The 23,948-nt window shown below is 43.0% G+C and overlaps 1 protein-coding gene across 1 annotated transcript in view; it reads right to left on the bottom strand.

Annotated features, from left to right (window-relative positions):
* ENTREP2 (endosomal transmembrane epsin interactor 2) overlaps positions 1 to 23,948 on the bottom strand; it is a 1,280,798-nt gene that overhangs the window by 945,947 nt on the left and 310,903 nt on the right. The window contains exon 2 of the mRNA XM_063926232.1: positions 4,185 to 4,241. Coding sequence (XP_063782302.1) covers positions 4,185 to 4,241 — 57 coding nt within the window. The remainder of the gene's footprint in view (positions 1 to 4,184; positions 4,242 to 23,948) is intronic.

Below are 23,948 nucleotides of genomic sequence, written 5' to 3'. Positions count from 1 at the left end.
CGTACAACACATTTAATAATGCTATAACTATGCATTATACAATCCATTACCCACACAATAGAATTAGCAGGGTATCACACTATTATTACTGAATACAGGTTGAGTATCCAATATCGACATATTCCGAAATACAGAATTTTTTGAGTGAGACTGAGATAGTGAAACCTTTGTTTTCTAATGGCTCAATGTACACACACTTTGTTTAATACACAAAGTTATTAAAAATATTAGAGAAAATGACCCTCAGACAGTGTGTATAAGGTGTATATGGTATATAAATGCAGTCTGTGCTTAGATTTGGGTCCCATCGCCATGTTATCTCATTATGGTATGCAATTATTCCAAAATAAAGAAAAATCCAATATCCAAAATACTTCTGGTCCCAAGCATTTTGGATATGGGATACTCAACCTGTATATATATATATGACTTTTTATCTACTCTAGTGTATCCTATTGTCCTTGATACAGTAAGTAGCAAATACAGTGTAGATTATCTGTGGATGAAAAGTCCCTGTTTTCTCCACAGTCCCAGTCACTGGAGAGTCAGAGCAGAACAAATAACTGATCTAATATAAACTCAATGTCAAATTAGGAGTGGTATGACTAATTCTATGATACACCTGTCCCATAATGCACCCTTTCTTGGTTTGACATTAATAAATGCAGTAGACACACTGTAGTAAATGGAGACACTCTTCCCAGGGGCGCTTTAAGAGAGGAGGAGGCCCGGGTGCAGCCTCCTCCGATCGGGCCCCCTCCTCTCTGCCGGCAGCGCTGAGAGTCTGAGCACTAGAGCGCTCAGACTCTACTGCGCATGAGCAGATCTCCGGGAAAATGGTGCAATGGCCATTTTCCCTGAGATTTCTCTACTGTGCATGCGCAGAACTACGTGAAAATGGCCGCTGGGCCATTTTCACAGAGTTTTAATACCGCCGTGGACATCGCCGCGGGACTCCGGAGGGGTGAGTATTTAGAAAATGGGTGCAGCGTGTGCGGTGGGGGCCCTCTCTGGACTCAGGGACCCGTGTGCACCGCACACACTGCACACATTATAGAAACGCCAGTGACTCTTCCGTATTAAACTTGGAAATAACAGATACTGTAGCATTGAGCAATGACTACCCCAATGTATCTGTCCTCTTTGAATGTATGTTGCAGTGCGTAGCTAGACATTTTAGCGCTGTGTGCAAAAAACGGCATCGCCCCCCCGCACCCTCATGCAATACAATGGTAGCGCGAGCCGCAGACACGTGGAAAAAATATAGGGGTGTGGCTTCATGGGAAGGGGTGTGGCCACAAAATAATACCAATTCATATTACGGTGCACAGTAGTTTCCATTATGCAAATTACGCCACACAGTAGTGCCACTACACCTTGTAGAGTCCCTTTTACACATTACGGCGGACAGATTCCCCTTTTTACACAGTACTGCAGACAGTGTCCCCTTTTGACACATTATGGCAGACAGAGTCCCCTTTTTACACATTACAGCAGACAGAGTCCCCCTTTTACACATTACGGCAGAGTCCCCCTTTTACACATTACGGCAGACAGAGTCCCCCTTTTACACAATATGGCAGACAGTCCCCCTTTTTACACATTATGGCAGACAGCATCCCCTTTTTACACATTACGGCAGACAGCGTCACTTTATTACACATTACGGCAGACAGCATCCCCCTTTTTACACATTACGGCAGACAGCGTCCCCTTTTTAGACATTACAGCAGACAGCGTCCCCTTTTTACACATTACGGCAGCCAGCGTCCTCTTTTTAAACATTACGGCAGACAGTCCCCCTTTTACACATTAGGTAGACAGGTTAGATAGATAGATAGATGATAGATAGATAGATAGATAGATAGATAGATGATACTTACCATCTCTCCGCTGGCTTAGGCAGTCAGGCTCTTTGGTACTGGCAGCTCTGGATGCAGGGGAGAAGGAGGAGGAGGGAGGGGGACTCAGGAGCTGCAGCAGAGCACTGTAATTGGTAGCGGCGGCGCTGCAGCTGTCCCTCTCCTTCCGCATTGGCTGGCCGTCGCCGCTGTGAATGCTGGGATGAGGGAAGTGCATCCCAGCATTCACAGCAGCGGCGGCCAGCCTATGTGGAAGGAGAGGGACAGCTGCAGTGGCGCTGCCGCCAATTACATAGCGCTGCTGTGGCTCCCGAGTCGACCTCCCACCTCCTTCTCCTCCTCCCCTGCCCCCGGATCTGCTCCTCTCCAGTGGCAGCACACGCACACAGGCGGCTTGTAATGAGTCAGTTTGGCTCATTACAATGCCGCTGATGACTTTAGGGAATGCGGGCAGTTGCGCCCCCAGGGCGACTGCGCTTTGTGCCAGGCACACCTGGCACACACGTAGTAACGGCTCTGGTATGTTGATCTATATATCCAGAACATGCACATATTGCATAATATTAACTTGGGGCATCATGGACGGTGTAATGGTTAGCATTACTGCCTCACAGCACTGAGGTCATAGGTTCAATTCCCACCATGGCCCTAACTGTATGGAGTGTGTATATTCTCCCTGGGCTTCTTCCGGGTACTCCGGTTTCCTCCCACAATCCAAAAAATATACTGGTAGGTTAATTGGCTTCTAACTAAATTAACCCTAGTGTGAATGTGTGTGCGTATATATGTGGTAAGGAATATAGATTGTAAGCTCCACTGGGGCAGGGACTGATGTTAATGGCCAAATATTCTCTGTAAAAGCACTGTGGAATATGTGTGCGCTATATAAATACAGGTTGAGTCTCCCTTATCCAAAATGCTTGGGACCAGAGGTATTTTGGATATGGGATTTTTCCGTATTTTGGAATAATTGCATACCATAATGAGATATCATGGTGATGGGACCTAAATCTAAGCACAGAATGCATTTATGTTACATATACACCTTATACACACAGCCTGAAGGTCATTTTAGCCAATATTTTTTATAACTTTGTGCATTAAAGTAAGTGTGTGTACATTCACACAATTCATTTATGTTTCATATACACCTTATACACACAGCCTGAAGGTCATTTAATACAATATATTTAATAACTTTGTGTATTAAACAAAGTTTGTGTACATTGAGCGATCAAAACATAAAGGTTTCACTATCTCACTCTCACTCAAAAGAGTCCGTATTTCGGAATATTCCGTATTTCGGAATATTTGGATATGGGATACTCAACCTGTAACTGGTAATAAATAAGAAATAAATAACTAGGGTAATACTATGTTTCAGAAAATGAACTGGAAAACTATTATGGGGCATAAAATGAGTAACTGCTGTGGAGAGAACTCATTGGGACAGAGGTCCCTTCAATATGTTGCAATGGGGCCCCTAAAGTTCTGGGTGCAGATATAGGAATTGCATATAATTTCTTCTAGCTAGCTGAACTTTCAGATCGCACTGCATGTACAGTTAGTTTCAGTGACATACTATAGCACAAAAATATCTGTACTTCAAGAACACGGCCACTGCTCTCCAGCACACAGATCACCACGAGGGAGCATTTGCTGTTAACCATATGGTCACATGCACTGCAAGCATAAAGCTTGCTTGCAGATCATGTGACCTTCAGAGGAAGTGGGGGGAAAACATATCACATTATCATATGACCGGCCCACTTAGAGCACCAGTATATGCCCAACCTTACAACCATCTTGATTTTGGCTGGAAAGTCCTACTTTTTGGGCATTGTCCTGTTGTCCTACCCACAGGCTGCTGTAGGGAGAAGGTTGGGAGGAAACTCTCTCTCATAAGCTGCTCTGCATAGCATGTCCCCAGCATGATAAAAAAAACTGTGTGTTGTTTGGCCATGCCTCCATACTGCAATGCCACCCCCTAAACATGTGGTATCATGACACCACACCTGGGGATGAGGTCATCAGCACTGGGAAGTAGATCTCTATCAAAAGCATCCTAAGTTACAGCCCTGTGCCAAGCCTCCTTTTTTGTACAGTCCCGCTCCTGACCTCCCAAATCCTGGGAGAGATGTAAACGGATATACAGTGTCTTGATGTAATGTAATTTCACAGTTGATTCCAAATCAAAAAGAGATTTGAGAAAAAATAAATAAATACCAGCAATGTTTTTGCATTTGACAGCTATTTGCTTGCTGTCCAAATGTCCAAGTAAATAGAAAAAGCTCTGCCTGACATAATTAGGCTGTTACTTACCACAAGTGAGAGGGGCCGTTTCCAAGCGACAACACCAATCAATCCTGACAAGAGCACCTAGAAAGAAAGCAGAAATGTCAGTGAAAAAACCCACTGTGCTATTTCTTCCACACACCTCCACAGACACAAAACATGCACTTTATACATTATTTTTCTTGTAAAGAGAATTCTTTCACTGCAAAGTTCTCTGACAACAAAGGTGTGTGAAATTATAGATTGTACAATGAAATATGTCTCCATGTAGAAGGAGGTTTGTTTTAAATAAATATATGTGGCTGTAATAAACAATTGCTATAGTAAAAAAAAATACTATTTAATTTGCTTTAAATGGCATTTTATAACTTATAATCAACTGCAGAATTTCAAAACACTTTACTTGGAATAACTGTTGAATGCCAGGAATCTGCTTTCCTAATGCAGAAGTGAACCTAGGAGTATATTAGTATTTTTTTTAATTAAATTTTTACCGTGTGAAAGTTAATTTTTAGGAATGGAACATTGGAAACTGGAATCACACCTTGTTCGATCTCTTAGGTCATCTTAGATGTACTTCATGTTACGCTCACTTTAGATTGTGACTCTTAAATTTATTCAGCTGAGTCCAAAATTATAGTTATCAGAAGCCTCAGTCTCACCTTACTCTTACCACCTACCCATTCCACAGTGCCATACAGCCTATGATTTCAGATAAGGCTATGACAGATCCCTTGCATTTAGCATGGGGCTGTTGCCAGTGCCATTACTAATGACAGCTGCAGTGGTTGGGAATACATCAGTGAACAGCATGGCTTCCTTCTTGAAGATGCTCACAATCTTGCATTAGCGTCTGGTAGTAAGGGGTCTATGTACTAAGGCCAGGTACACATGAGAGCGATATGTTCCCGGCCAATCAGACAGGCATCATACAGTGCGTGCACATCTACATGGTGCAGGGGACGACAATGCGATGTACAGTGCCATTCAGCAACATAGCATCATTGCTGCATTCGGCAATATAGCATCGACACAATAGTCTTTTGGTTGGCCGTACACACTGTACGATCAAGCTGATATGTCGTATAGATTTGGCCGGAAACTACATATCATGTCGACATTGTTCAGGTGTGTACCCACCCTAAGCCTTGGAGTGAGATAAAGTGGACCGAGATAGGGTCAGTTTACTAAGCCTTGGATGGAGATAAAGTAGACAGAGGTAAAGTACTGGCCAATCAGTGTCTAACTGCCGTATTACAGGCTGGTACTTTATCTCACTCCACTTTATCGATCTCCAAGGCTTAATGGACACCTAAATCTAGCTTCTGCCGCTTCATGCAATTCCTGACTCAGAATTAGGCCTTTAGCGTGATTTATTTGAGGAATGCTGCCCCTTATATGGTGCATATCTTGTTGGAGAAGAGAACATAAGTGCATTCATCATACTGTAACTTTGCTTATAAAGTGGCTGTACTTGAAGAACCAGACTATACATACCAGAACCAGACAATATATAACTTTTGTATATCTGATTTTTGTATTCTTGTAATTTTCTCCACTTCTTCCCTTTGACAAGCAAGTGGGAGCTACATTCATTTGACCACAGAGGGAACATTTTGACCAATATACAGTACTGTACAGAGGACATTCTAGTAACAACACAGGGTAAACTAGTGACCACTGTATAATTCCAACACTATTCTGGATACTTCCAAATCTCTGTTAGCTATACAAATACAGACATCAGATCTTTGGTGGCTGTACAACGCAGTGTCCAGATCTCAGATGAGATGCAGATAATAATTGTATAGGTACAATGTATCTTAGAATGCCAGGAACAATCTAGTGGGTATGACAAATTCTTGACACAGTCAAAATGACAGTGGGTGGATAACATGTGACCTCTGTCATCCAGAATTATGAAAACTGTGAAATTACAGTATGAGATAAAATGTGTGAAACCAGGAATTATAGTTCAGATGTGTGAAACTCCAGAAAATACTTGTGAGACATGACAGCTTTGACGGTATTATGTTTCTTTGTGTCGGCCTGTCACTATGACTGCTCGTCTGCCAACAAGCTCTGGCAAGGTTAAACAAGCTCAACATGTTAGCTGGTAATGTAATGATGTGTGTTTCAGTGCAAGGGTGTAACAATAAATTTGTTAGCCCTGTAGTAAAGATCTTAATGGGGCTTCCAAAGTAGTAAGGATAATGTGCATGGCATTCTGGAGTGCCAGATAATGTGTAGAGCATTCACACGCCTTGTTGTAACATGATCAAGGTCTCTGTTGGCCATAGACACCACTCTATTCTACTCTGAGTGCAGTGCAAAGAGAGGATTTCTGAGAGGAGCAAGGTACCAAACAGCAGGGGTGGAATCTACACAGGGAGCTGAGGTTGGTGTCCTGATCTTCTCAGCTTCCTTTCTCAGTAACACCTGCTACTCAGGTAGCTAGAACCAAGTCACAGGCAATAAAGAGGGGAGCTGCTTCCTACACTAACGAACAGAGAGGTTTGTACTAATGTAGTGGTTCCCAAAAGCGGTCCTCAAGGCGCCCGAACAGTCCAGGTTTTAAGTATATCCATGCTTAGGCACTGGTCACTTAATTGGTACCTCAGTCAGTTTGATTATACCATCTTTGCACAAGCAGGGATATCTCTAAAAGCTGGACTGTTGGGATGCCTTGAGGACCGCATTTGTTAACAACTGTACTAATGTACAGTATAAACCCTTATTTGGATGTAAAATCAAAAGCAAAAATAAAGAGCATTTTCAGTAATGGAGTTAACTGCTTTTATTTAAGCTTCATATAACACTATAAAAATGAATCAGATAGGCATATACAACAGGGCATATCCCTCCACAATGTAAGCGACCGCTATATGCCTCAAATGCCAGTTAGAACATCCTCACCAACTGATACATGTAGAAAATAATTAACACATTTTAGAAGAACTTAATATAAAGACCTGGGGTTCTTCTGCATGAGTCTTTGATGGCAGAAGTTGCATTGCCATTATTGGCAACACGCACCCCCTCCCTCCCCCAGCAGTCCATTTTAGCCATCCTGCCTGCAGAAAGAAATGTCGTCATTTATACAGATCTGCAGAGAACGGACAAATTAGTCTGAATCATCCTCATCATCATATCTTTATATACTGTACAATTGTTTGCTCATCTACCAATCAATACAACCCTGCCATGCTAATTCATATGTGAGTATAGATACACTGAAAATGATTTAAAAACAATATAGGAATTAAACATTAGTAATTGCCATGTTTTATGCCATAAATGACTAATTATACTATTGGTACAGTATAGTAAAGTTTAACATAATTAGGAAAGCTTTATAGTTGTTAATATGTTTAAAATGTATATACCATTAATGTGGCATCCTTCACTCACTGCTTAGGAGAGAGCATTTCATGACCAAAACATCTGTCAATTATGCATTAAGTGGTCTTAATGCAACCAAACAGTTCAAACTTACTTAAGTGGAGATCCTGTTAATGAATAAAATACAGTAATAATGTCCATGAATGCTGGTTTACTTTATCCACCATTTGATTTTCTCATTGTTTACCTTTTAAATAACATTTATAATGGCAGAGTGAATTAATTGTGCCATTTACATTAAGGAATTACTATTTCTGAAACCCGTGGTTTTTCCATTTTTATAAACTAAACAGAAGAACTAAACAAAAGGTTTGGAAAATGTTTTGTAAGTATGTTTATTTGTGTCTCAGACAAATAATTGTCTTCAATCCAGCTCAAAACACTATAAAGCACATACAAGAAAATGCTACTTTGTTGAGTGAAGCCAGCTGCCAGAGCATTATTTCTCTTTAAATAGCGTTGCTGAAAATATGTGGCATTTCATTTTTTTAATGTCATGCATTCAAAGTGAGTGGCTCTCAAAAGCTGGAAAGCCTGAGTTTACTTCTAAGACCTGAAAAAGAAGCATCTGTAATAATTGCTTTACCCATTTCACTCTCTTCTATTATTACCTGAAATAGATAATTAAACAATACATTTACAACAACCGGCGATATATATTCCAAGGCTTGCTGACAAATTGTAAGAAAATAAATACAAAAATGCAGTGTATACATTGTTTGGTGATGCTGTTCCATCTTTTGCAAAGTATTTGATGGGAAAGTGTATAGGTTTTCAGTCCAAAACAATCACATCTTAAGGTGTACAAAGGTTTGCACTGTCAGATTATTGGAAGAGCTGGTGGAATTTTTAGCCCGATTCAGAGAGTGACACATGTACTGTGTACCACGCAGATTCACGATTATCGTGAATCTGCTGCTGCAGTAGGATCGTTCTGCGCATGCGCAGAACAAGCCTTGCTTTGTCACCTGTAGTTCCCCTCTACTGCTGCTTGACTGACAACCACCAGCATTGAGGGGGTGGGCAGAGTGCAGAGGGAGGGCTTTATTCCAGAAAATGGGGGCATGTCATTCCCATTTTCTGGGGGGGGGAGAGTCCAGGGTCTGCGTGTCACCATGCAGACTTCTTGGCCTCACAGCCCCCGCTTCCATCTGCCAGCCGTGCAAGCTCAGGCGTACTCAGCATATTGTCTGTGGGGAACATCACGATTAATTGTTGCAAAGTTGTATCCCAGGTTGCGACGTCGGCCACAGTACTGGGATCACAACTACATGCAGGAGGCGTCTTTCTACTGAGATACCTCCAGTATGCCCAGAGCCGGATTTAGACTTCATGGGGCCCTAGGCAAGTAACCGGTTTGGAGCCCCCTCCTTCAACAATCATAGCACTCTATTTTCATTCCTGGTTGCGAGTGGCATCACAAAAGTACCTTTGTGCATGTGTAGTGTGATCGCGGCACGTGCACAGACTACCAATAATTGCTCAGTTGCATAAACATTAGCATTGTGTCCAAATCTGAATCAGGCCCTAGGTCTTTTGGAAGTAGATTTGAAACCTGTGTCACATTTAAAGTAAACCGACTGCCCACTTACAGTGGATGAAACCATTTTGTGTCTCCAAACATTTCTTATCTTATGAAAGAACATAACTTTACAAAATTGCTAGTCCCTATAAGGGGAGGCGGTTAAAATACCGCTAGTCAGGATCCCGGCACTCACAATGCCGAAATCTTGACTAGCGGTGACATGCCACCGCTGGAATACCGTCCACGACACCCATAGAGGGAGAATAGAACCTGTTGCATGTGCAGTGAGCCACCGTGCCCGCAGCGTGGTTAGCACAGCGAACCCATAAGGGGCATTCTAGAGCTCACCGTGCTGCCGGCATTACGGCGGACAAGATCCCGCTATTGGGATCATGACAGATGGGATACTGCTGTTGGAATCATAACCGCTGGGATCCCGTCTGTCGGCATTTCATACTGATCCCCTTATAAGTTGGTAGGCTGCATTCTCAGGATTATTGGTTCAGGACCTAGTATTTCTTGGACTGGACAGGATCTAAGTGTATAGATGAGTGTGTAAAGGATGCTGCAATCCCACCTTACACTGTAGTTGAAAACTGTATATTCTGTGTCTGGGCCTGAATCTATACAAAGGAGGTGGCATCTGCAATGAGGATGGTGTGGTGTATTAGGATACATCAGTGCTTAAAGTGGTCCTAGAGAGGTGGTGGAACTCACCCCCCCCTCCACGACGACCATGAAATAAAGGGATTGCGTGCGCCACAAAAAAGGGGTGTGGTCTCAAAAAGAAAGCGTGGTCACCCAATTGTATCCCTAATCCGCCCGGCCACCCGCTCTTCAGATCTATGGGAGAGACGTCATGACGTCTGTCCCATAGCGCCGCACGTGCACACTGCCTGAGCCGGAAGCCGGAGCGTGTCCAGCTGCCACTGAAGGGAAGAAGCCAGCGCCCGCTGGTAACACAATCTTAGCAGGCGCCCGACTTCTCCCTGGGTTAGGTGAGCCAGAGGAGGCGGAACTGCTTTCCGGCTCCAAATGGAACTGACAGAATGCAGTACCGCCCCGTTTCGGCACACTTTAACCTCTGGGGTACATACAGATGTAGCCATGCTCATTTTTGCTGTGATGCAGCATGCTACAACACGGCTTGCTGCATGGCATGTCAGGCTGCAACTATTCACAGCCGGCGATCGATCCAATAAATCCTAATGGAACTAATAAGCGATCACTGGCTGTGAATAGTCACAGCCTGGCACGCTGTGCAGCATGCAGTAATGCAGCATTCCCCATCGCTGTAAGAATGAGCATGTCTACATGTGTACACAGTAAAGTTTGTGTCTGTGCCCTGCTTAGTGCCAATTACATATAACGATGGTGATTGAGTTATCAGCACAGACTATGGTGGGCTTATCTCTCTCACGCTGTGTGGCACAGGGCTTTTGTTTTCATTTTCACACTTCAAGCACTGGGTGCCAGCCTAATATAACAGTGACATTACGGAGATGCCAGGGTAATTTCACAAGCTAGATACTGAATACCCAACAACCCTGCAGGTGCCTAGGACACCTTGTGGGAAATCCGAGCCTATGCATTACCCTCCTAGAAATTGGATGGAAATACAATACTGCTTGCACGTGGCATTGAACTTCTGTCCATCTCTGAATTAGGCCCTTAGAGCATGCCCTGTTGATTGCAGATTAGGCACATGGGTACCAGCATGCAAAAAAGGTACATGTATTTAATTTAAAGGACTATTAAGGTGCATGTAATAGAGCATTCTCTGCTTTGATGAAGGACAGAGTCTGATTCACAAATGCATTCTCAACTGTGAATTTGTATGAAGTGACTGTGTGAAAATATGCAAATGTTGCAGCCACTTGGACTTGTACTGAGACACCCAGCTTTGCTAGTCCCAGCGGCTGCATACAAAGATGTAGTATCGGCTGCAGAACAGTTAATTATCAAAGTTCTGAGTGGCCCTATCATTGCGCAGCATGGCTGCAGGGCGTAAGATGCCAGTCCCAGACTGTCTATCACTTTGCAAATAAATCCTCTCTACGACCACTATTGTAAGGCCATTGTGGCACATGTGCAGTGTGAATCAGATGTATGCACAGACCACCGATAATCTCTTAACTGTGAATGAATCATGCGTGTGTACATATCTGAATCAGGCCTTATAGTGTCATTTTATCCCCACAAATGCATACCTTCCACTTTTGACCTTAGAGGGTAGGAACCCGAAAAAGGGGGCATGGCCTCCAATGGGAGGGGCATGGCCTCACCCAGTGGGCATGGCCTTTTGTCACAGAACCGTTTACCATCATTTTGGGGAGGTGCGCAGCGCTCCCTGGGCAATCCACTGCTCCCCTCCCTTCACTGAATTGATGCTCTGCATGTGCTTTGTAGAGCAGAGCAGCCAGTGGTCAAAGCCCATCCCCCCACATACACAGCGGGACAGTGTCCGAATAGCGGGACTGTCCCGCTGTAATTGGGACAGTTGGGAGGTATGCAAATGGACGTGGTTTATTCCACTTTTGAGGAAGCAATACTTTGTATTGGGTTGGGATTGTGTGACCGGCAGATGGGATCCCGGAATGCCGGCCGTCACTTTGCCAGCAGGGGGTGAGCACAACGAAGCCCCATGCAGGCTCGCTGTGCTCGCCACAGGCTCTATTGTTGCTGTTAGTAGGAATGCCGACTGTCGGGATGTAAAGTGGTAGGGATTCCATCGTCGATATACTGACACATCCCGACGGTATCCCGGCTGCCGGTAGCATGACTACATCCCTCTGTATTGTCTTATCATTTCAATAGGGTGCATTCATGCACCTTCTAGTTACACGTTTATGAGAAGGCACGTTCCTAGGCATGCATTGACCAGTTTACAAATACATTTAACAAATCTCATGGTTAATTTAAGCCATAAGTAGAATAAAGTAGAATAAACTCTGCATTAGCCCTGTGTCTTTTCGCGGTTTGCACATTACACATTTTCAGGCAGATTGCAAATCTAGGCACAGATTGATTTCAAGAGGCAGTCCCAACTACGGAAAAATTGGGGTGCGCTCTGTATTGCCAGAAAAATAAACGTATTTGCTAGGGATGAGCGAGCTTTGAGGTCCAAGACCGGATTTGAGTCAGGCTCGGTTTTTCGAGCCTAACTCGGATTCTATATAAGATCCTGGTGATCGTCGCCATCTTCACTCCAGACTTGAAGAGTGCACAGGATGTGTTCCTTTTGTACTGCAGTAGTTAGGGAAGGGACAGGAGAGAGCAAAGGGGGGCAGGAGAGAGCAGTGCTGCTTGTGTAGGTGTGCTGTGTCAGTCACTGTGTAGGGCTCTGCACAGTACAGTAGTGCACTGCACTAGCATACTGTGGCTGTGTATAGGCTGGACCAGGTGTTGTTCTCTGTCTATAAGGGGCTGTGTACTGCTGTACACTATTGCTATATATCTCTGTGTGATCCAAAGCCAAAAATATATTTAATTTAATTGGTGTATCACTCAGTACTGCTGCTGCCGTACAATAACACTACTGCTATATCTGTGTGTGATCCAAAGTCAAAAATATATTTCTATTATGTGTCTGAAAGGGGTGAACTGTCTATCCATCCAGGGGCTCCGCCCCAGTGTAAAATTAAAATAATAAAAGCTAAAAACAAAAAGCCTAAAATTATAATTATAAAAAAATCTATTTTTTTTATTGTGCTGTACACTAGTGTACTATACAATTTTTATTTTATTTTCATAAGTACTGTGACACTACCAGTCAGACTGTAGTATATTATTTCCTACTCATAAACGCATTGTGCAACTCTGTCGGTTTAGTCAACCGCAGTGTGTAATTATTATATATATATTTCTGATTCATTTGTGCGACACTGTAACTGCTGGTGTGTGATATTAAAAATAATTCTACATATTTTTTACTAATTTGTGCAACACTGTAACCGCAGTGTGTGATATAAAAAATAATATATATATTTTAATTTAAATTAATATTTTGTGCTGTGTCATCCCAGTATACATCCATTGACTGCAGCTGCTCCGTCCATCTAGGGGTGTTCTGTCAGTCCACCCAAAATAAAAGATATCTTTATTTTTATATTTCCTACTCATAAACGCATTGTGCAACTCTGTCGGTTTAGTCAACCGCAGTGTGTAATTATTATATATATATTTCTGATTCATTTGTGCGACACTGTAACTGCTGGTGTGTGATATTAAAAATAATTCTACATATTTTTTATTCATTTGTGCAACACTGTAACCTCAGTGTGTGATATAAAAAATAATATATATATTTTAATTTAAATTAATATTTTGTGCTGTGTCATCCCAGTATACATCCATTGACTGCAGCTGCTCCGTCCATCTAGGGGTGTTCTGTCAGTCTACCCAAAATAAAAGACATCTTTATTTTTATATTTTGTGCTGTATCTTCCCAGAATACATCCAGGCATGCTCCATCCATTTCAGGGTGTGGTGTCTGTAGCTCATATTCTTATTATAACGCATTGTCCTATTTTCATAACTCTTCTTATCACCACATTGTAATTAATTCAAATTAATATTATTAATAATAATAGTTATAAATTAGCTACATTTAAATTAAATGAATATAAAAAAAACTCTCCACACTCATATACTGAACTTTCTGCATATCGAAGAAATCTTGGAGGAAATGAAAAATTTGATTCTAATAATCTAAACTAAATAAATAAAATTAAAACAAATTGAAATTAAAATAAATTAAATAAATTAAATCTAAAATATTGTCTTTTTTTATTCTTCTTTGCCTTAATCATCTTTTTGTGAACTGAAATCTTGAGCTTTTCCTAATGCATCTTTTTTTAAAAACATTATTTTTTACAATATTTTGTCCTCCCAGTATATACATCCAAGGGCTGCTGATGCTCCGTCCAGCTACCTCGGTGCAACCTTTTGGCCTAAACTAGATAAAAACAATATTGTGAGCTGTCAGATGTTCAGAATAGTCTGGAAAGGAGTGGAAATGAATGTTACTGAGGTTAATAATACTGTAGGTACAAAAACACCCCCAAATTCTGTTATTTTAGCTGTTTTGATGATTTGTTTAAAAAAAAAAAATCCAGATCCAAAACCAAAACCCGCAACGGTGGTTTTGGCAAAACCAATCCAGATCCAAAACACGATGGAGATCCAGATCCCAAACCAAAACCCGAAAAATGGCCCGGTGCACACCCCTAATTTTGATGGATAAACTGTGGTGAGGCGGGTAGCATAATCCATAATTTCTGGAGCTGTCCAGGTGCCCCCCTGTCATGTTTCCTGGATCCGCCCCTGTCTAGCAGATACATTGCCACTCATAAGCTTATACTGTAGCTACTAGAGCAGAACTTGTTCAGTTTTGGAAAAACACTGGGGGTCATTCAGACCTGATTGCACGCTAGATTTATTTGCTGCGCTGCGATCAGGTCAGAACTGCGCATGCGTATGCACTGCAATGTGCAGGCGTGTTGTACAGGTGCAAAGCGGATCGTTGTTGTGTGATGGGTTTTACGAAGAATCCATTTGCACAGCCGATTGCAAAGAGATTGACAGGATGAGGGCATTTGTGGGTGGCAACTGACTGTTTTCTGGGAGTGTTTGGAAAAATGCAGGCGTGTCCAAGCGTTTGCAGGGCGGGTGTCTGACGTCAATTCCGGGACCCGACAGGCTGAAGTGATCACAGTGGCTGAGTAAGTTCTGGCCAACTCAGGAACTGCACAAAAATTTTTTTAAGTGCTCGGCTGCACATGCGATCGCACATTTGCAAAGCAAAAATACACTCCCCTATAGCCGGCAACTATCTGATCGCAGCGTTGCAAAAAAATAGCTAGCGAGCGATCAGGTCTGAATTAGGCCCACAGCCCCTGCTCCTTTTCCACAATTATTCTTTAACCCCTGTTGTTATATTTCTTACTGTGTAGTATATCTGGCTGCATCAGTTGTACTTTGAAATTCTTACATGGAAATTTATAGAAGTTACAAAAATGAAAAAATAAATTAGGTGTCTTTCTGTTTGGGGACCTTTGTTATAATGGGCAGGAGTCTAAAGGTGGGTACACACTTAGCGATAAATTAAACGACGCGCTCATTTTGACCCTTCCTGAGCAACGTCATTTAATATATCGCTAAGTGTGTATGCCGCTGCCGAGCATTGCACAGCCTCGCAAATCGTTAATGACCCTCTATGTCAGCCATGCATACAGCTCAATTCAGATTGTCGTCCAAAAGCTGCATGCACGGCCCGGCAGCAGTGTGACGTCACTGAGTGACATGGTTGTAATATCACTCAGTGGGATATTCAATTGTTTGAAAAGTCGGTTGGGTGTCTTGTTTCTTCCTGTCTATTAGATAGGAAAAAACAGACACCCAACTGACTTTTCAAACAATTGAATTCCCCCAGTGTATATGTACTATCGCCGACCGCCCCAGCAGGGAAGGGAACACACTAGGCGACATCGCTCATAGAGCACATCGCCGAGTGTGTACCCACCTTTAGAGGCCGCCTTTCATTATACTGGAATTCCTTCATTGTAAATTATATTTGTTTTTACAAAATGTGTAAATAATATATTAAATTCAGAAAATGATCATAAAGAAATCTTTTATTAAAACACAAACTATAAAATGTGTATATAGAGTAAACCTGCAGCACATCCATCAAAGGTTGTCTGTATGTCTCTACACATGTCAATCATTTCTAGAGGTCTTGCATTATACCGTATGTAAAAAAAGCATGCTGTATGTTTTCATATTTTCTTTTTAGCGTTTCCTTGGACATTTATAATCCACAGATGGCTGGTATCATTAATATCAGTCACTTGTTTTCCTAATGCAGAAGGAATATCAATTTTATTTGCTTTGACCATGGTACAGTTTACGGTGTACTGTGAGACACTCAGTGTTTACAGGTTGCTCTGAAGTCCTCAACTCTAGTATCAAGGAACATCAACAAAAAAATGGCTGCAGGATTTTGTAGTCGCCATTACGCAGATTGCTGAAGGTAAAATAACTTTCAGAAATTGTGGCGCAAAAACATTCTGTATTACTGCAAATAGTTGTGATACAGAGCGTGTGTCAGCTCTGAAGAAAACATGTATATCTGCATCTGCTTTCCGTTACAGCATGACTGGATGTCTATATAGAAATTGAATACATGTGGTTTTAAATTTATAAAGCATCATATTTAAAACATACTACTTCTAGAAGAGTAGAAGACTAAGGACAGAAGAGTGTGGGATGCTGCCTGGTGTTGGAATCTCATCTAGAATATTGTATTATGGTATCATGTATTGTATACCAGGTGATTCATCGCGCCCTACGGGCGCTCTTCACACCGTCGTAAGGGGCTACGCCCCCGTAATCTGTCCAGAAAAGTTAAGATGTAGAATAGTAGTAGTATAGTTTGTTCAGCGGTCTGGGGAGGGGGTCAGGTGGCACATGGAAGACAGTGTATGTTGGGCTTGTGGGGAGGGTAGGAGTTGTACGGCGGTGCTGGGAAATGTGTGTGGGTGCCGTGCTGCGGGACTATGTGGATGTAGTGTGAGCGATGTTGGCGAGGGTAGTTTTTAGGCTAGGTGTGGGGGCGGGGCACGGCGGCACACAGTGTGCAGGGACGGCAGACAGTTTGTGTTGGGCTTGTGGGGAAAGTAGGCTGTGTGTGGCCGTGTTGGGGACTGTGTGCGGGTGTGCTGCGGGACTCTGTGGGTGCGCCTTGGCTGTAGTGTGTTAGATGTTGGCGGGGGTGCATGTATTAGCGGTGTGGGGAGAGGGGCCGGTGGCACACAGTGTGCAGGGATGGAAGGTAGTGTGTGTGGGGCTTGTGGGGAGGGTGTCCGCTGTGTGGGCGTGCTGGGGTCTGTATGCAAGTGTGCTGTGTGCGTCGTGCTGCGGGACTGTGTGGGTGCGGCATGGCAGCAGTGTGTCAGATGTTGCGGGGGGTGAATGTGTGAGCGGTGTGGGGAGGGGGTTAAGCGGCTGTACACACTGCAGGGAGGGAAGACAGTGTGCGTTGGTGTTGTGGGGAGGGTGGGCTGTGGTCGACCGTGCTGGGGAATATGTGCGTCCGTGCTGCGGGCGGTGTGCTGTGGGACTATGTGGCCATGGTGCGCCTGTAGTGTGAGCAATGTTGGCGAGGGTGGTTTTTAGCATAGGTGTGGGGAGGGGGCACGGCGGGACACAGTGTGCATGATGGCAGACAGTTTGGGTTGGCCTTGTGGGGACAGTAGGCTGTGTGCGGCGGTGTTGGGGAGTGTGTGCGGCCGTGCTGTGGGTGGCCGTGCTGCGGGACTCTGTGGGGGCGCCATGACTGAGGTGTGTGAGATGTTTGCGGGGGTGCATGCATCAGCGGTGTGGAGAGGGAGGCCGGCGGCTGTACTCACTGTGCAGGGAGGGAAGTCCGCTGTGCGGCCGTGCTTGCGTCGTGCTGCGGGACTGTGTGGCCACGACACGGCAGCAGCATGGGAGATGTTCGCGGGGGTGAATGTGGCAGCGGTGTGGAGAGGGAGGCCGGCGGCTGTACTCACTGTGCAGGGAGGGAAGTCCGCTGTGCGGCCGTGCTGGCGTCGTGCTGCGGGACTGTGTGGCCGCGATACGGCAGCAGTGTGGGAGATGTTTGCGGGGGTGAATGTGGCAGCGGTGTGGAGAGGGAGGCCGGCGGCTGTACTCACTGTGCAGGGAGGGAAGTCCGCTGTGCGGCCGTGCTGGTGTCGTGCTGCGGGACTGTGTGGCCGCGACACGGCAGCAGTTTGTGAGTTGTTTGCGGGGGTGAATGTGGCAGCGGTGCAGTGCTGCGTACCTGGCACTGTGCTGCATCCTGGTTGGAGATGGTGGTGGGATTACGTGGCTGCTGCTCAGTTCTGCTATGCAAGGCAGGAGCTGCTAACTCCACCCAGGCCTGTAACTCCACCCAGCGTTAGAGGGCCAGGCACAGACAAGGTAAATATATAGGAGATGGTTAGGGCCGAAACTAGGAAGTTTAGGCAGTAATTTGCCCCTCATAATGCTTATTCTCCTTCCCAGCCAGGGCACCTAGCAGGGGACCCCCACCGACCATGGAAGGGGTGCTGGGGAAAATGCCATTTTAGGGAGACATAACCTGTAAATAAGGTGAGAAACCTCCAGTCTTGCAGATGTAGAGTTACCATGTATCTGACATCGGGAATAACTCTGTATATAGTACAATTATAATGTGTGTTACTGCAGCATGGACTTGGGACAGTCTCTTTCGCAGGTAGCTTCTGTGAATGGCTGGAGTACCGCAACACCCAGCACACCCAGCCATCTGGAAGGTGCCTGTCTGGCTGGTCTGCTGACCACATATCACCCCTGGTAATTAAATTACAGTGCAGCAGCAGAATGATGACAGATGTCATGTATGAGCACGGACCATGGAGGCGCTGTTGCACAGCCCATCGCAACAGCTCCGCCCTGTGCATACATCCAGGCACAATGGGATCACCGGGCGTCTTACCTTAGCACCCATGTCCCTGGCCTGAAACTACACCCGTGAGAACTCCTCCAGCAACACCATCAGCCTGCTCATCCATTACAGCCTCTCAGCTCAGTGGCTATGACGCCCCATCTTGTGCATCGGGAGCTGCCTGCCAGCCGGACACCCAAAGCACCGTGACCGGAGTTTCTCTATGACATCTATGACACGTTCTGGACATCTGCTTGTATTTTTAAATGATTGACTTTGCTATATGACTTATTAGTTTGCTGGCTCATTTATCTATGACCTTGGTCTGCCATTTGAGGCATTATACTCTGCACTTTACTTAATTATTGGACTTACGGGCTATTACCTCCAATAGGTTTTTTGTGAAAAGATCATGCGCTATAAGTCATTTTATTTATTGTGTGTTTTATGTCTATTGTTTCTTTTAATATTTATCACATTCAAATTATTTTTTACATTTGTCATTTGTTAGTTGGACAGTGCTCCACTTTTGTACTTCATACACTGTTTAACATTTTTTGAGGGGCCAGTTCCTCTTTGTGGTGGCGAGTGTCATCAACGGGTGACTAAATTCAGAGTTTTTAACATATATCAGTATATCTAGCGCCTGTGAAGTTGTTCTCATTTTTCTTTTGTGTGAACATCCATGACACCTATCATGGGAGGTTACTGAAGACGTCAAGGTCCGGCCCATCCGCCATGTTGGTTGGGGAAGCGAAGTGGGGATCTGCTGGTAAGAATGAAGCAATGCGAAAGAGACCATCTCGGCAGCCCCTCATATACTGCGACCAGGGCGCTTGCTCCCTTGGTGCCTCCCAAGTTGCAGCCCTGATATAGTTAAAGGAGGAAATGATCTCAAAATTTCTGAAGACATATGTAGAATCTTAGTTACAGTACATGTACAGTCTAAAGCATCTAGAGCAAAAACTACCCCAACCTCTAGAGAACATTTTATACCGTGGTTGGGTGGGAAACCGCAGATCATCAGATGACAAAGATATTGCCAATTATACCAAAAATGTGTTTTGTTTCCTTTAACAGTAGGGTCCATGATGACATAGTGATTATTTCAAGAGGTTTATGAAATGTTTCCAGCACTCCCTGTCTAAATATACAGCTTAGCTTAATTATGACAGGAAGTTAATGACAGCATAATCTTGCTACTAGACATTAGTTTACAGATACAGTCAAAAAGGTATTAATTAGAAAAAGATGTATGTTTTCTTCCTAGTTACGTGTCTCAATACAATACTTTACACTGGATCATTTATTCCTAAAGCTTAAGGATGTGACTGTAGACCTGTCAGTGTCATTACAGATTCAAGAACATGTCAGTGCAACTTGCTTGAAGTTCCATATGCAATTAGCTAATGCTTGACTTCATCTAAAGATCCCTGCACTGACATGTCGCTCTCAGAGTCTAAAGCTGCCAAAATATTATGCCTGGAGCATATGCATAGGTGTTCTGAGAAGAGACTTTTTTACATGTCACCTGTAGTCAAAATATCTGTCTTATAAAGGATTTATTTATTTTTGTCCCACATTGACATAAAGTTCATCGATCTTAGGGTTATATTAAAAAATATATATATTACTGTTATACTGTCAGAAATAATTGCTACAGACTCAATCAGATGCTTAAACTTTCCAAGCCAACATAATACTACAGGACTAAATATAAACAGCAAAATGCTGGCATTAGGACATATCTAACATTTCTGCTTGTTTATGCATCTCCAAGCCTTATAAGTATGTGCAAACAAAACATTTGAGAGAATACCTGCTGGAAGTTGTTTCAGTGGGGAATGGAGGAGGGCACTGGGGGAAAATGGATAAAATAATGCTTCTTCAAAAATACAATTAGAAAAGATTGATTTACACTGGAACCAGACAGAAATATGGTAGAATAGCGCAGCCTGTGAAAATGTGTTTACATCTGGGAGTCCAAAGCCTCCCAAGACTTTAGCCAATATTAGGAGATACGGGCTTTCTTCCCTTTCCATACAAAGGAGGAAAAAATACTTTTAAGTGATGTCACATTAGAAAGCATAATGGGGATCATTTGGAGAACATAGGATAATTTTGGAAAAAGTACACTTTTGATTATAGCTATTCTACCTGTCATGGACACTGGCAAATTAAACCAATTAGATATTAGATTCTTAATAGAAGCAATAACAGGACGAAAATTAACAGAATACAATGATTGCAAAGATGCAGGAATATATAAACCAAGATATTTCAAAGATGAGCTGCAGACAGCAAAGGAGGATAAAAGCGTCTGAGAAGAAAAATAGGACAAATTCGAGGCGAGGGGCAGTAATTGAGACTTAGAATAATTTACTTGACAACCGGCAAAGGAACTAAAGTTATCAATAATGGACATTATAGCTTAAACAGACTGCAGAGACTGGGAAAGAAATAATAACATATCATCCGCAAAGTTTTAGCTCAATATCGTTAACCACAATTCCCTTGAAGTTAGACTATCATCGAAGGGCAATAGCTAGGGGTTCCAGGGCTATAGAAAACAAAAGAGGTGATAGGGGGCATCCCTGACGTGTACCTTTCTGGATGGGGACGGGAGAGGACAGGTAACAATTACTAAGTGTTTGAGAAGAGGAGTTTGAGTACAATCGCTGCATGGTTAGAATGAAGTCCTCTGGGGCACCAAACCGACGCATGGTGTCAAACAGATGGTCCCAGGAGATGAGGTCAAAGGCCTTCTCGGCATCTAAGGAAAGAATCGCATGGGGGTCAGATGCCCATTGGACTCCAACCACTGCATAACAGAAAGGACTTTGCGTATATTAACTACAGAGTGTCGTCCAGTTAACCTTTAATCTATCCGATAAAATCTTCAAAAATAATTTATAATCTGTATTAAATAGAGAAATCGGCCTATAGGAGCCTGTGAGTTCGGGGATGGCCGTCAAGGAGAAAGTTAAAAAGTAAGAGTAAGGAGTCTTCTATCTTGGGGCCTAAACTTTTATAGAAATCATTTGATAGGCCATCTGGGCCAAGGGCCTTACCCAATTTTAAGTGTTTGATTGGCTGTCGGACCTCTTCAATGGTGATTGGGGCTACTAAAGAGGCAGCCTGAGCCTCAGATATTTGAGGTAGAGTAATGTTATCCCAAAATTTGACTCTCTTCAACATGTCAGCAGTATGAGGGGAGTACAGATCGGAATAAAATGTAGATAGGATTTTGGAAATCTCAGAGCCAGTGTTAAGCAATTTACCATCAGTGTTTCTAAGGGCTTTAATGACCGTGGGGAGGCGTTGACCATGTAACAAACTAGACAGCAATTTACTGGATCTGTTTCCATAACGATGAAACCTAAAACCCGAATAGAAAGTATACTTAGACTCTGCCTAGGAGATCAATGCATCTAAGGCAGCTTTACAAGAAAAATATTTCTCTTTATTAGAAGAAGTAGGGGATTCAACAAATTGGTGATAAGCATGTTAGTTGAGTTTGTAAATCTATATAGTTAGTGCAGTGCATTTTATCTCTATGAGCACAATAGGAAAGAATGTCTCCACGGATCACAGGTTTTGAAGCCTGCCAAAACAGTAGGGGAGAGGAAATGGCACTATCAGCGCTGTTAAGTTTATAGGACATCCAGGATGCCTCTAAGGCATTCCGAAAAGACATAGAATTGCTAGGGAATGAAGGAAATCTCCATTGTCTATATGAGCCTCTGTCAATATTTAAAGAAATTTGAACCCAAATTACCGAATGATTCGAAATACATATTGGCTCAATGTTAGAATCCAGAACTAGTAGGTAGTCCAGCCTAGAAAGCGTACCATGGGCCGCCGAGAGACAGGTATAGTCTCGGTCTAGTGGATGAGAGGCACTCCATGCATCTATCAAATATAATTGATGTGACATATAAGGTATTCCCACCTTTAGGGGTTTGTGCCGGCCTTTTTGCCGAGAGGACCTATGCAGAGAGGGTGAAGAAACTATATTAAAATCTCCCCCGAAGAAGATCGGGATATTCCCAAATGCATACAATTTTGAGAGGATGCGTAGGAAATAATCTTTGGTGTATATATTCGGAGTATAGATATTACAGAGGATAAATCTGGTTTGATCTAGGGACACATCAGCGATAACATATCTACCTTGCGGGTCAGTAAGAGCAGAATGCAAAACATAAGGGAGAGAATTCCTAATGAGGATTGCCACTCCTCTAGCTTTGGAATTAAAGGGGGTGAAAGCCAAAACTTTCCAGCGTAAAGCATTCAGTTTCTCCATTTCAGGGAGCAAAAGGTGCGTTTTTCTGCAGATATACCATATCTAAACGTAATTTATTTAAATAAATCAAAATCCTCTTCCTCTTAATAGGGGAATGAAAGCCACCTACATTAAAAGAGCATAATTTTAAAGTAGCCATGAGAGCAAATGTAAGGAAATAAACATACAGTAACACAGAATGTAACATTCATATCAAAGTTAATAAAACAATAAAATTGATAGACATCCGGGATGGACAATACAGGATGAGACACAAAAGGAAGAGACAAAATGAGGAGAAGAAAGGAAAACAAAAAACAGAAATATCGAACAAGAATGTGGTTCCAAAATAAGAAACACATTCTTCCACTACAAGTGGGTACCGACAACCGGTAACAATAACATAGGAGACCATGAAGTCCCATGCTATATATAGTAATACCAAAAGGAAGTGGGTGCTCTCAGCAACCCTCGGCTAAGTAAAAAACATTAAATAAGCTAAAATAAGAATGTGGACAAACACATTGTCAATAGTATGGAAATAATACAGCAATTGAAATATGGACAACAATTGGAGGTGTAAGAAGGTAATACAGGAAGGGACATATATCAGCAAGGCTTATAAAAATAAGACAAAACAAGCAAATCATGCAGAATAGATCAACATTGCTACGATAATTATGCAAGCATGTAAATACATAATCAAAAATATAATTATTAGAGATAATAGTTGCCTGAACCAGGGAGCATCGGTGAGAACAGGAGAAATTGTAGAAAACTAGATGCAAAGTCCTTGGGAAACAGGATACACAAAGGCTTCTATGGAAACCCAGGCCCAGGGATCAGTGTGCAGGGATATTGTCCATGGGGATAACTAGAAAACATGTCCAGAACAGTAGAAGAGTTAAGGTGTGCCTGCCTCGTCTTACAAAGATTCCCTCAGATATCCTTCTGCATCTGCAATGGTAGGGAAATCCTTAAAAGAGGAACCCTCAAAGAGGTGTAGATGGGCTGAAAACAGTAGTGCAAATTTCCTATTTGCTCTGGCCAACCGGGTGCACAGTGGAGAGAATTCTCGTCATGCCCTTGAAACTTCAAAGGAGAAGTCTTGAAAGATAGTTACCCGGG

Source organism: Pseudophryne corroboree, chromosome 6 (assembly GCF_028390025.1).
Source record: "Pseudophryne corroboree isolate aPseCor3 chromosome 6, aPseCor3.hap2, whole genome shotgun sequence".
NCBI lineage: Eukaryota > Metazoa > Chordata > Amphibia > Anura > Myobatrachidae > Pseudophryne > Pseudophryne corroboree.
The sequence above is the reverse complement of the archived record's forward strand: the minus strand, read 5'-3'. Positions and strand labels throughout refer to the sequence as shown.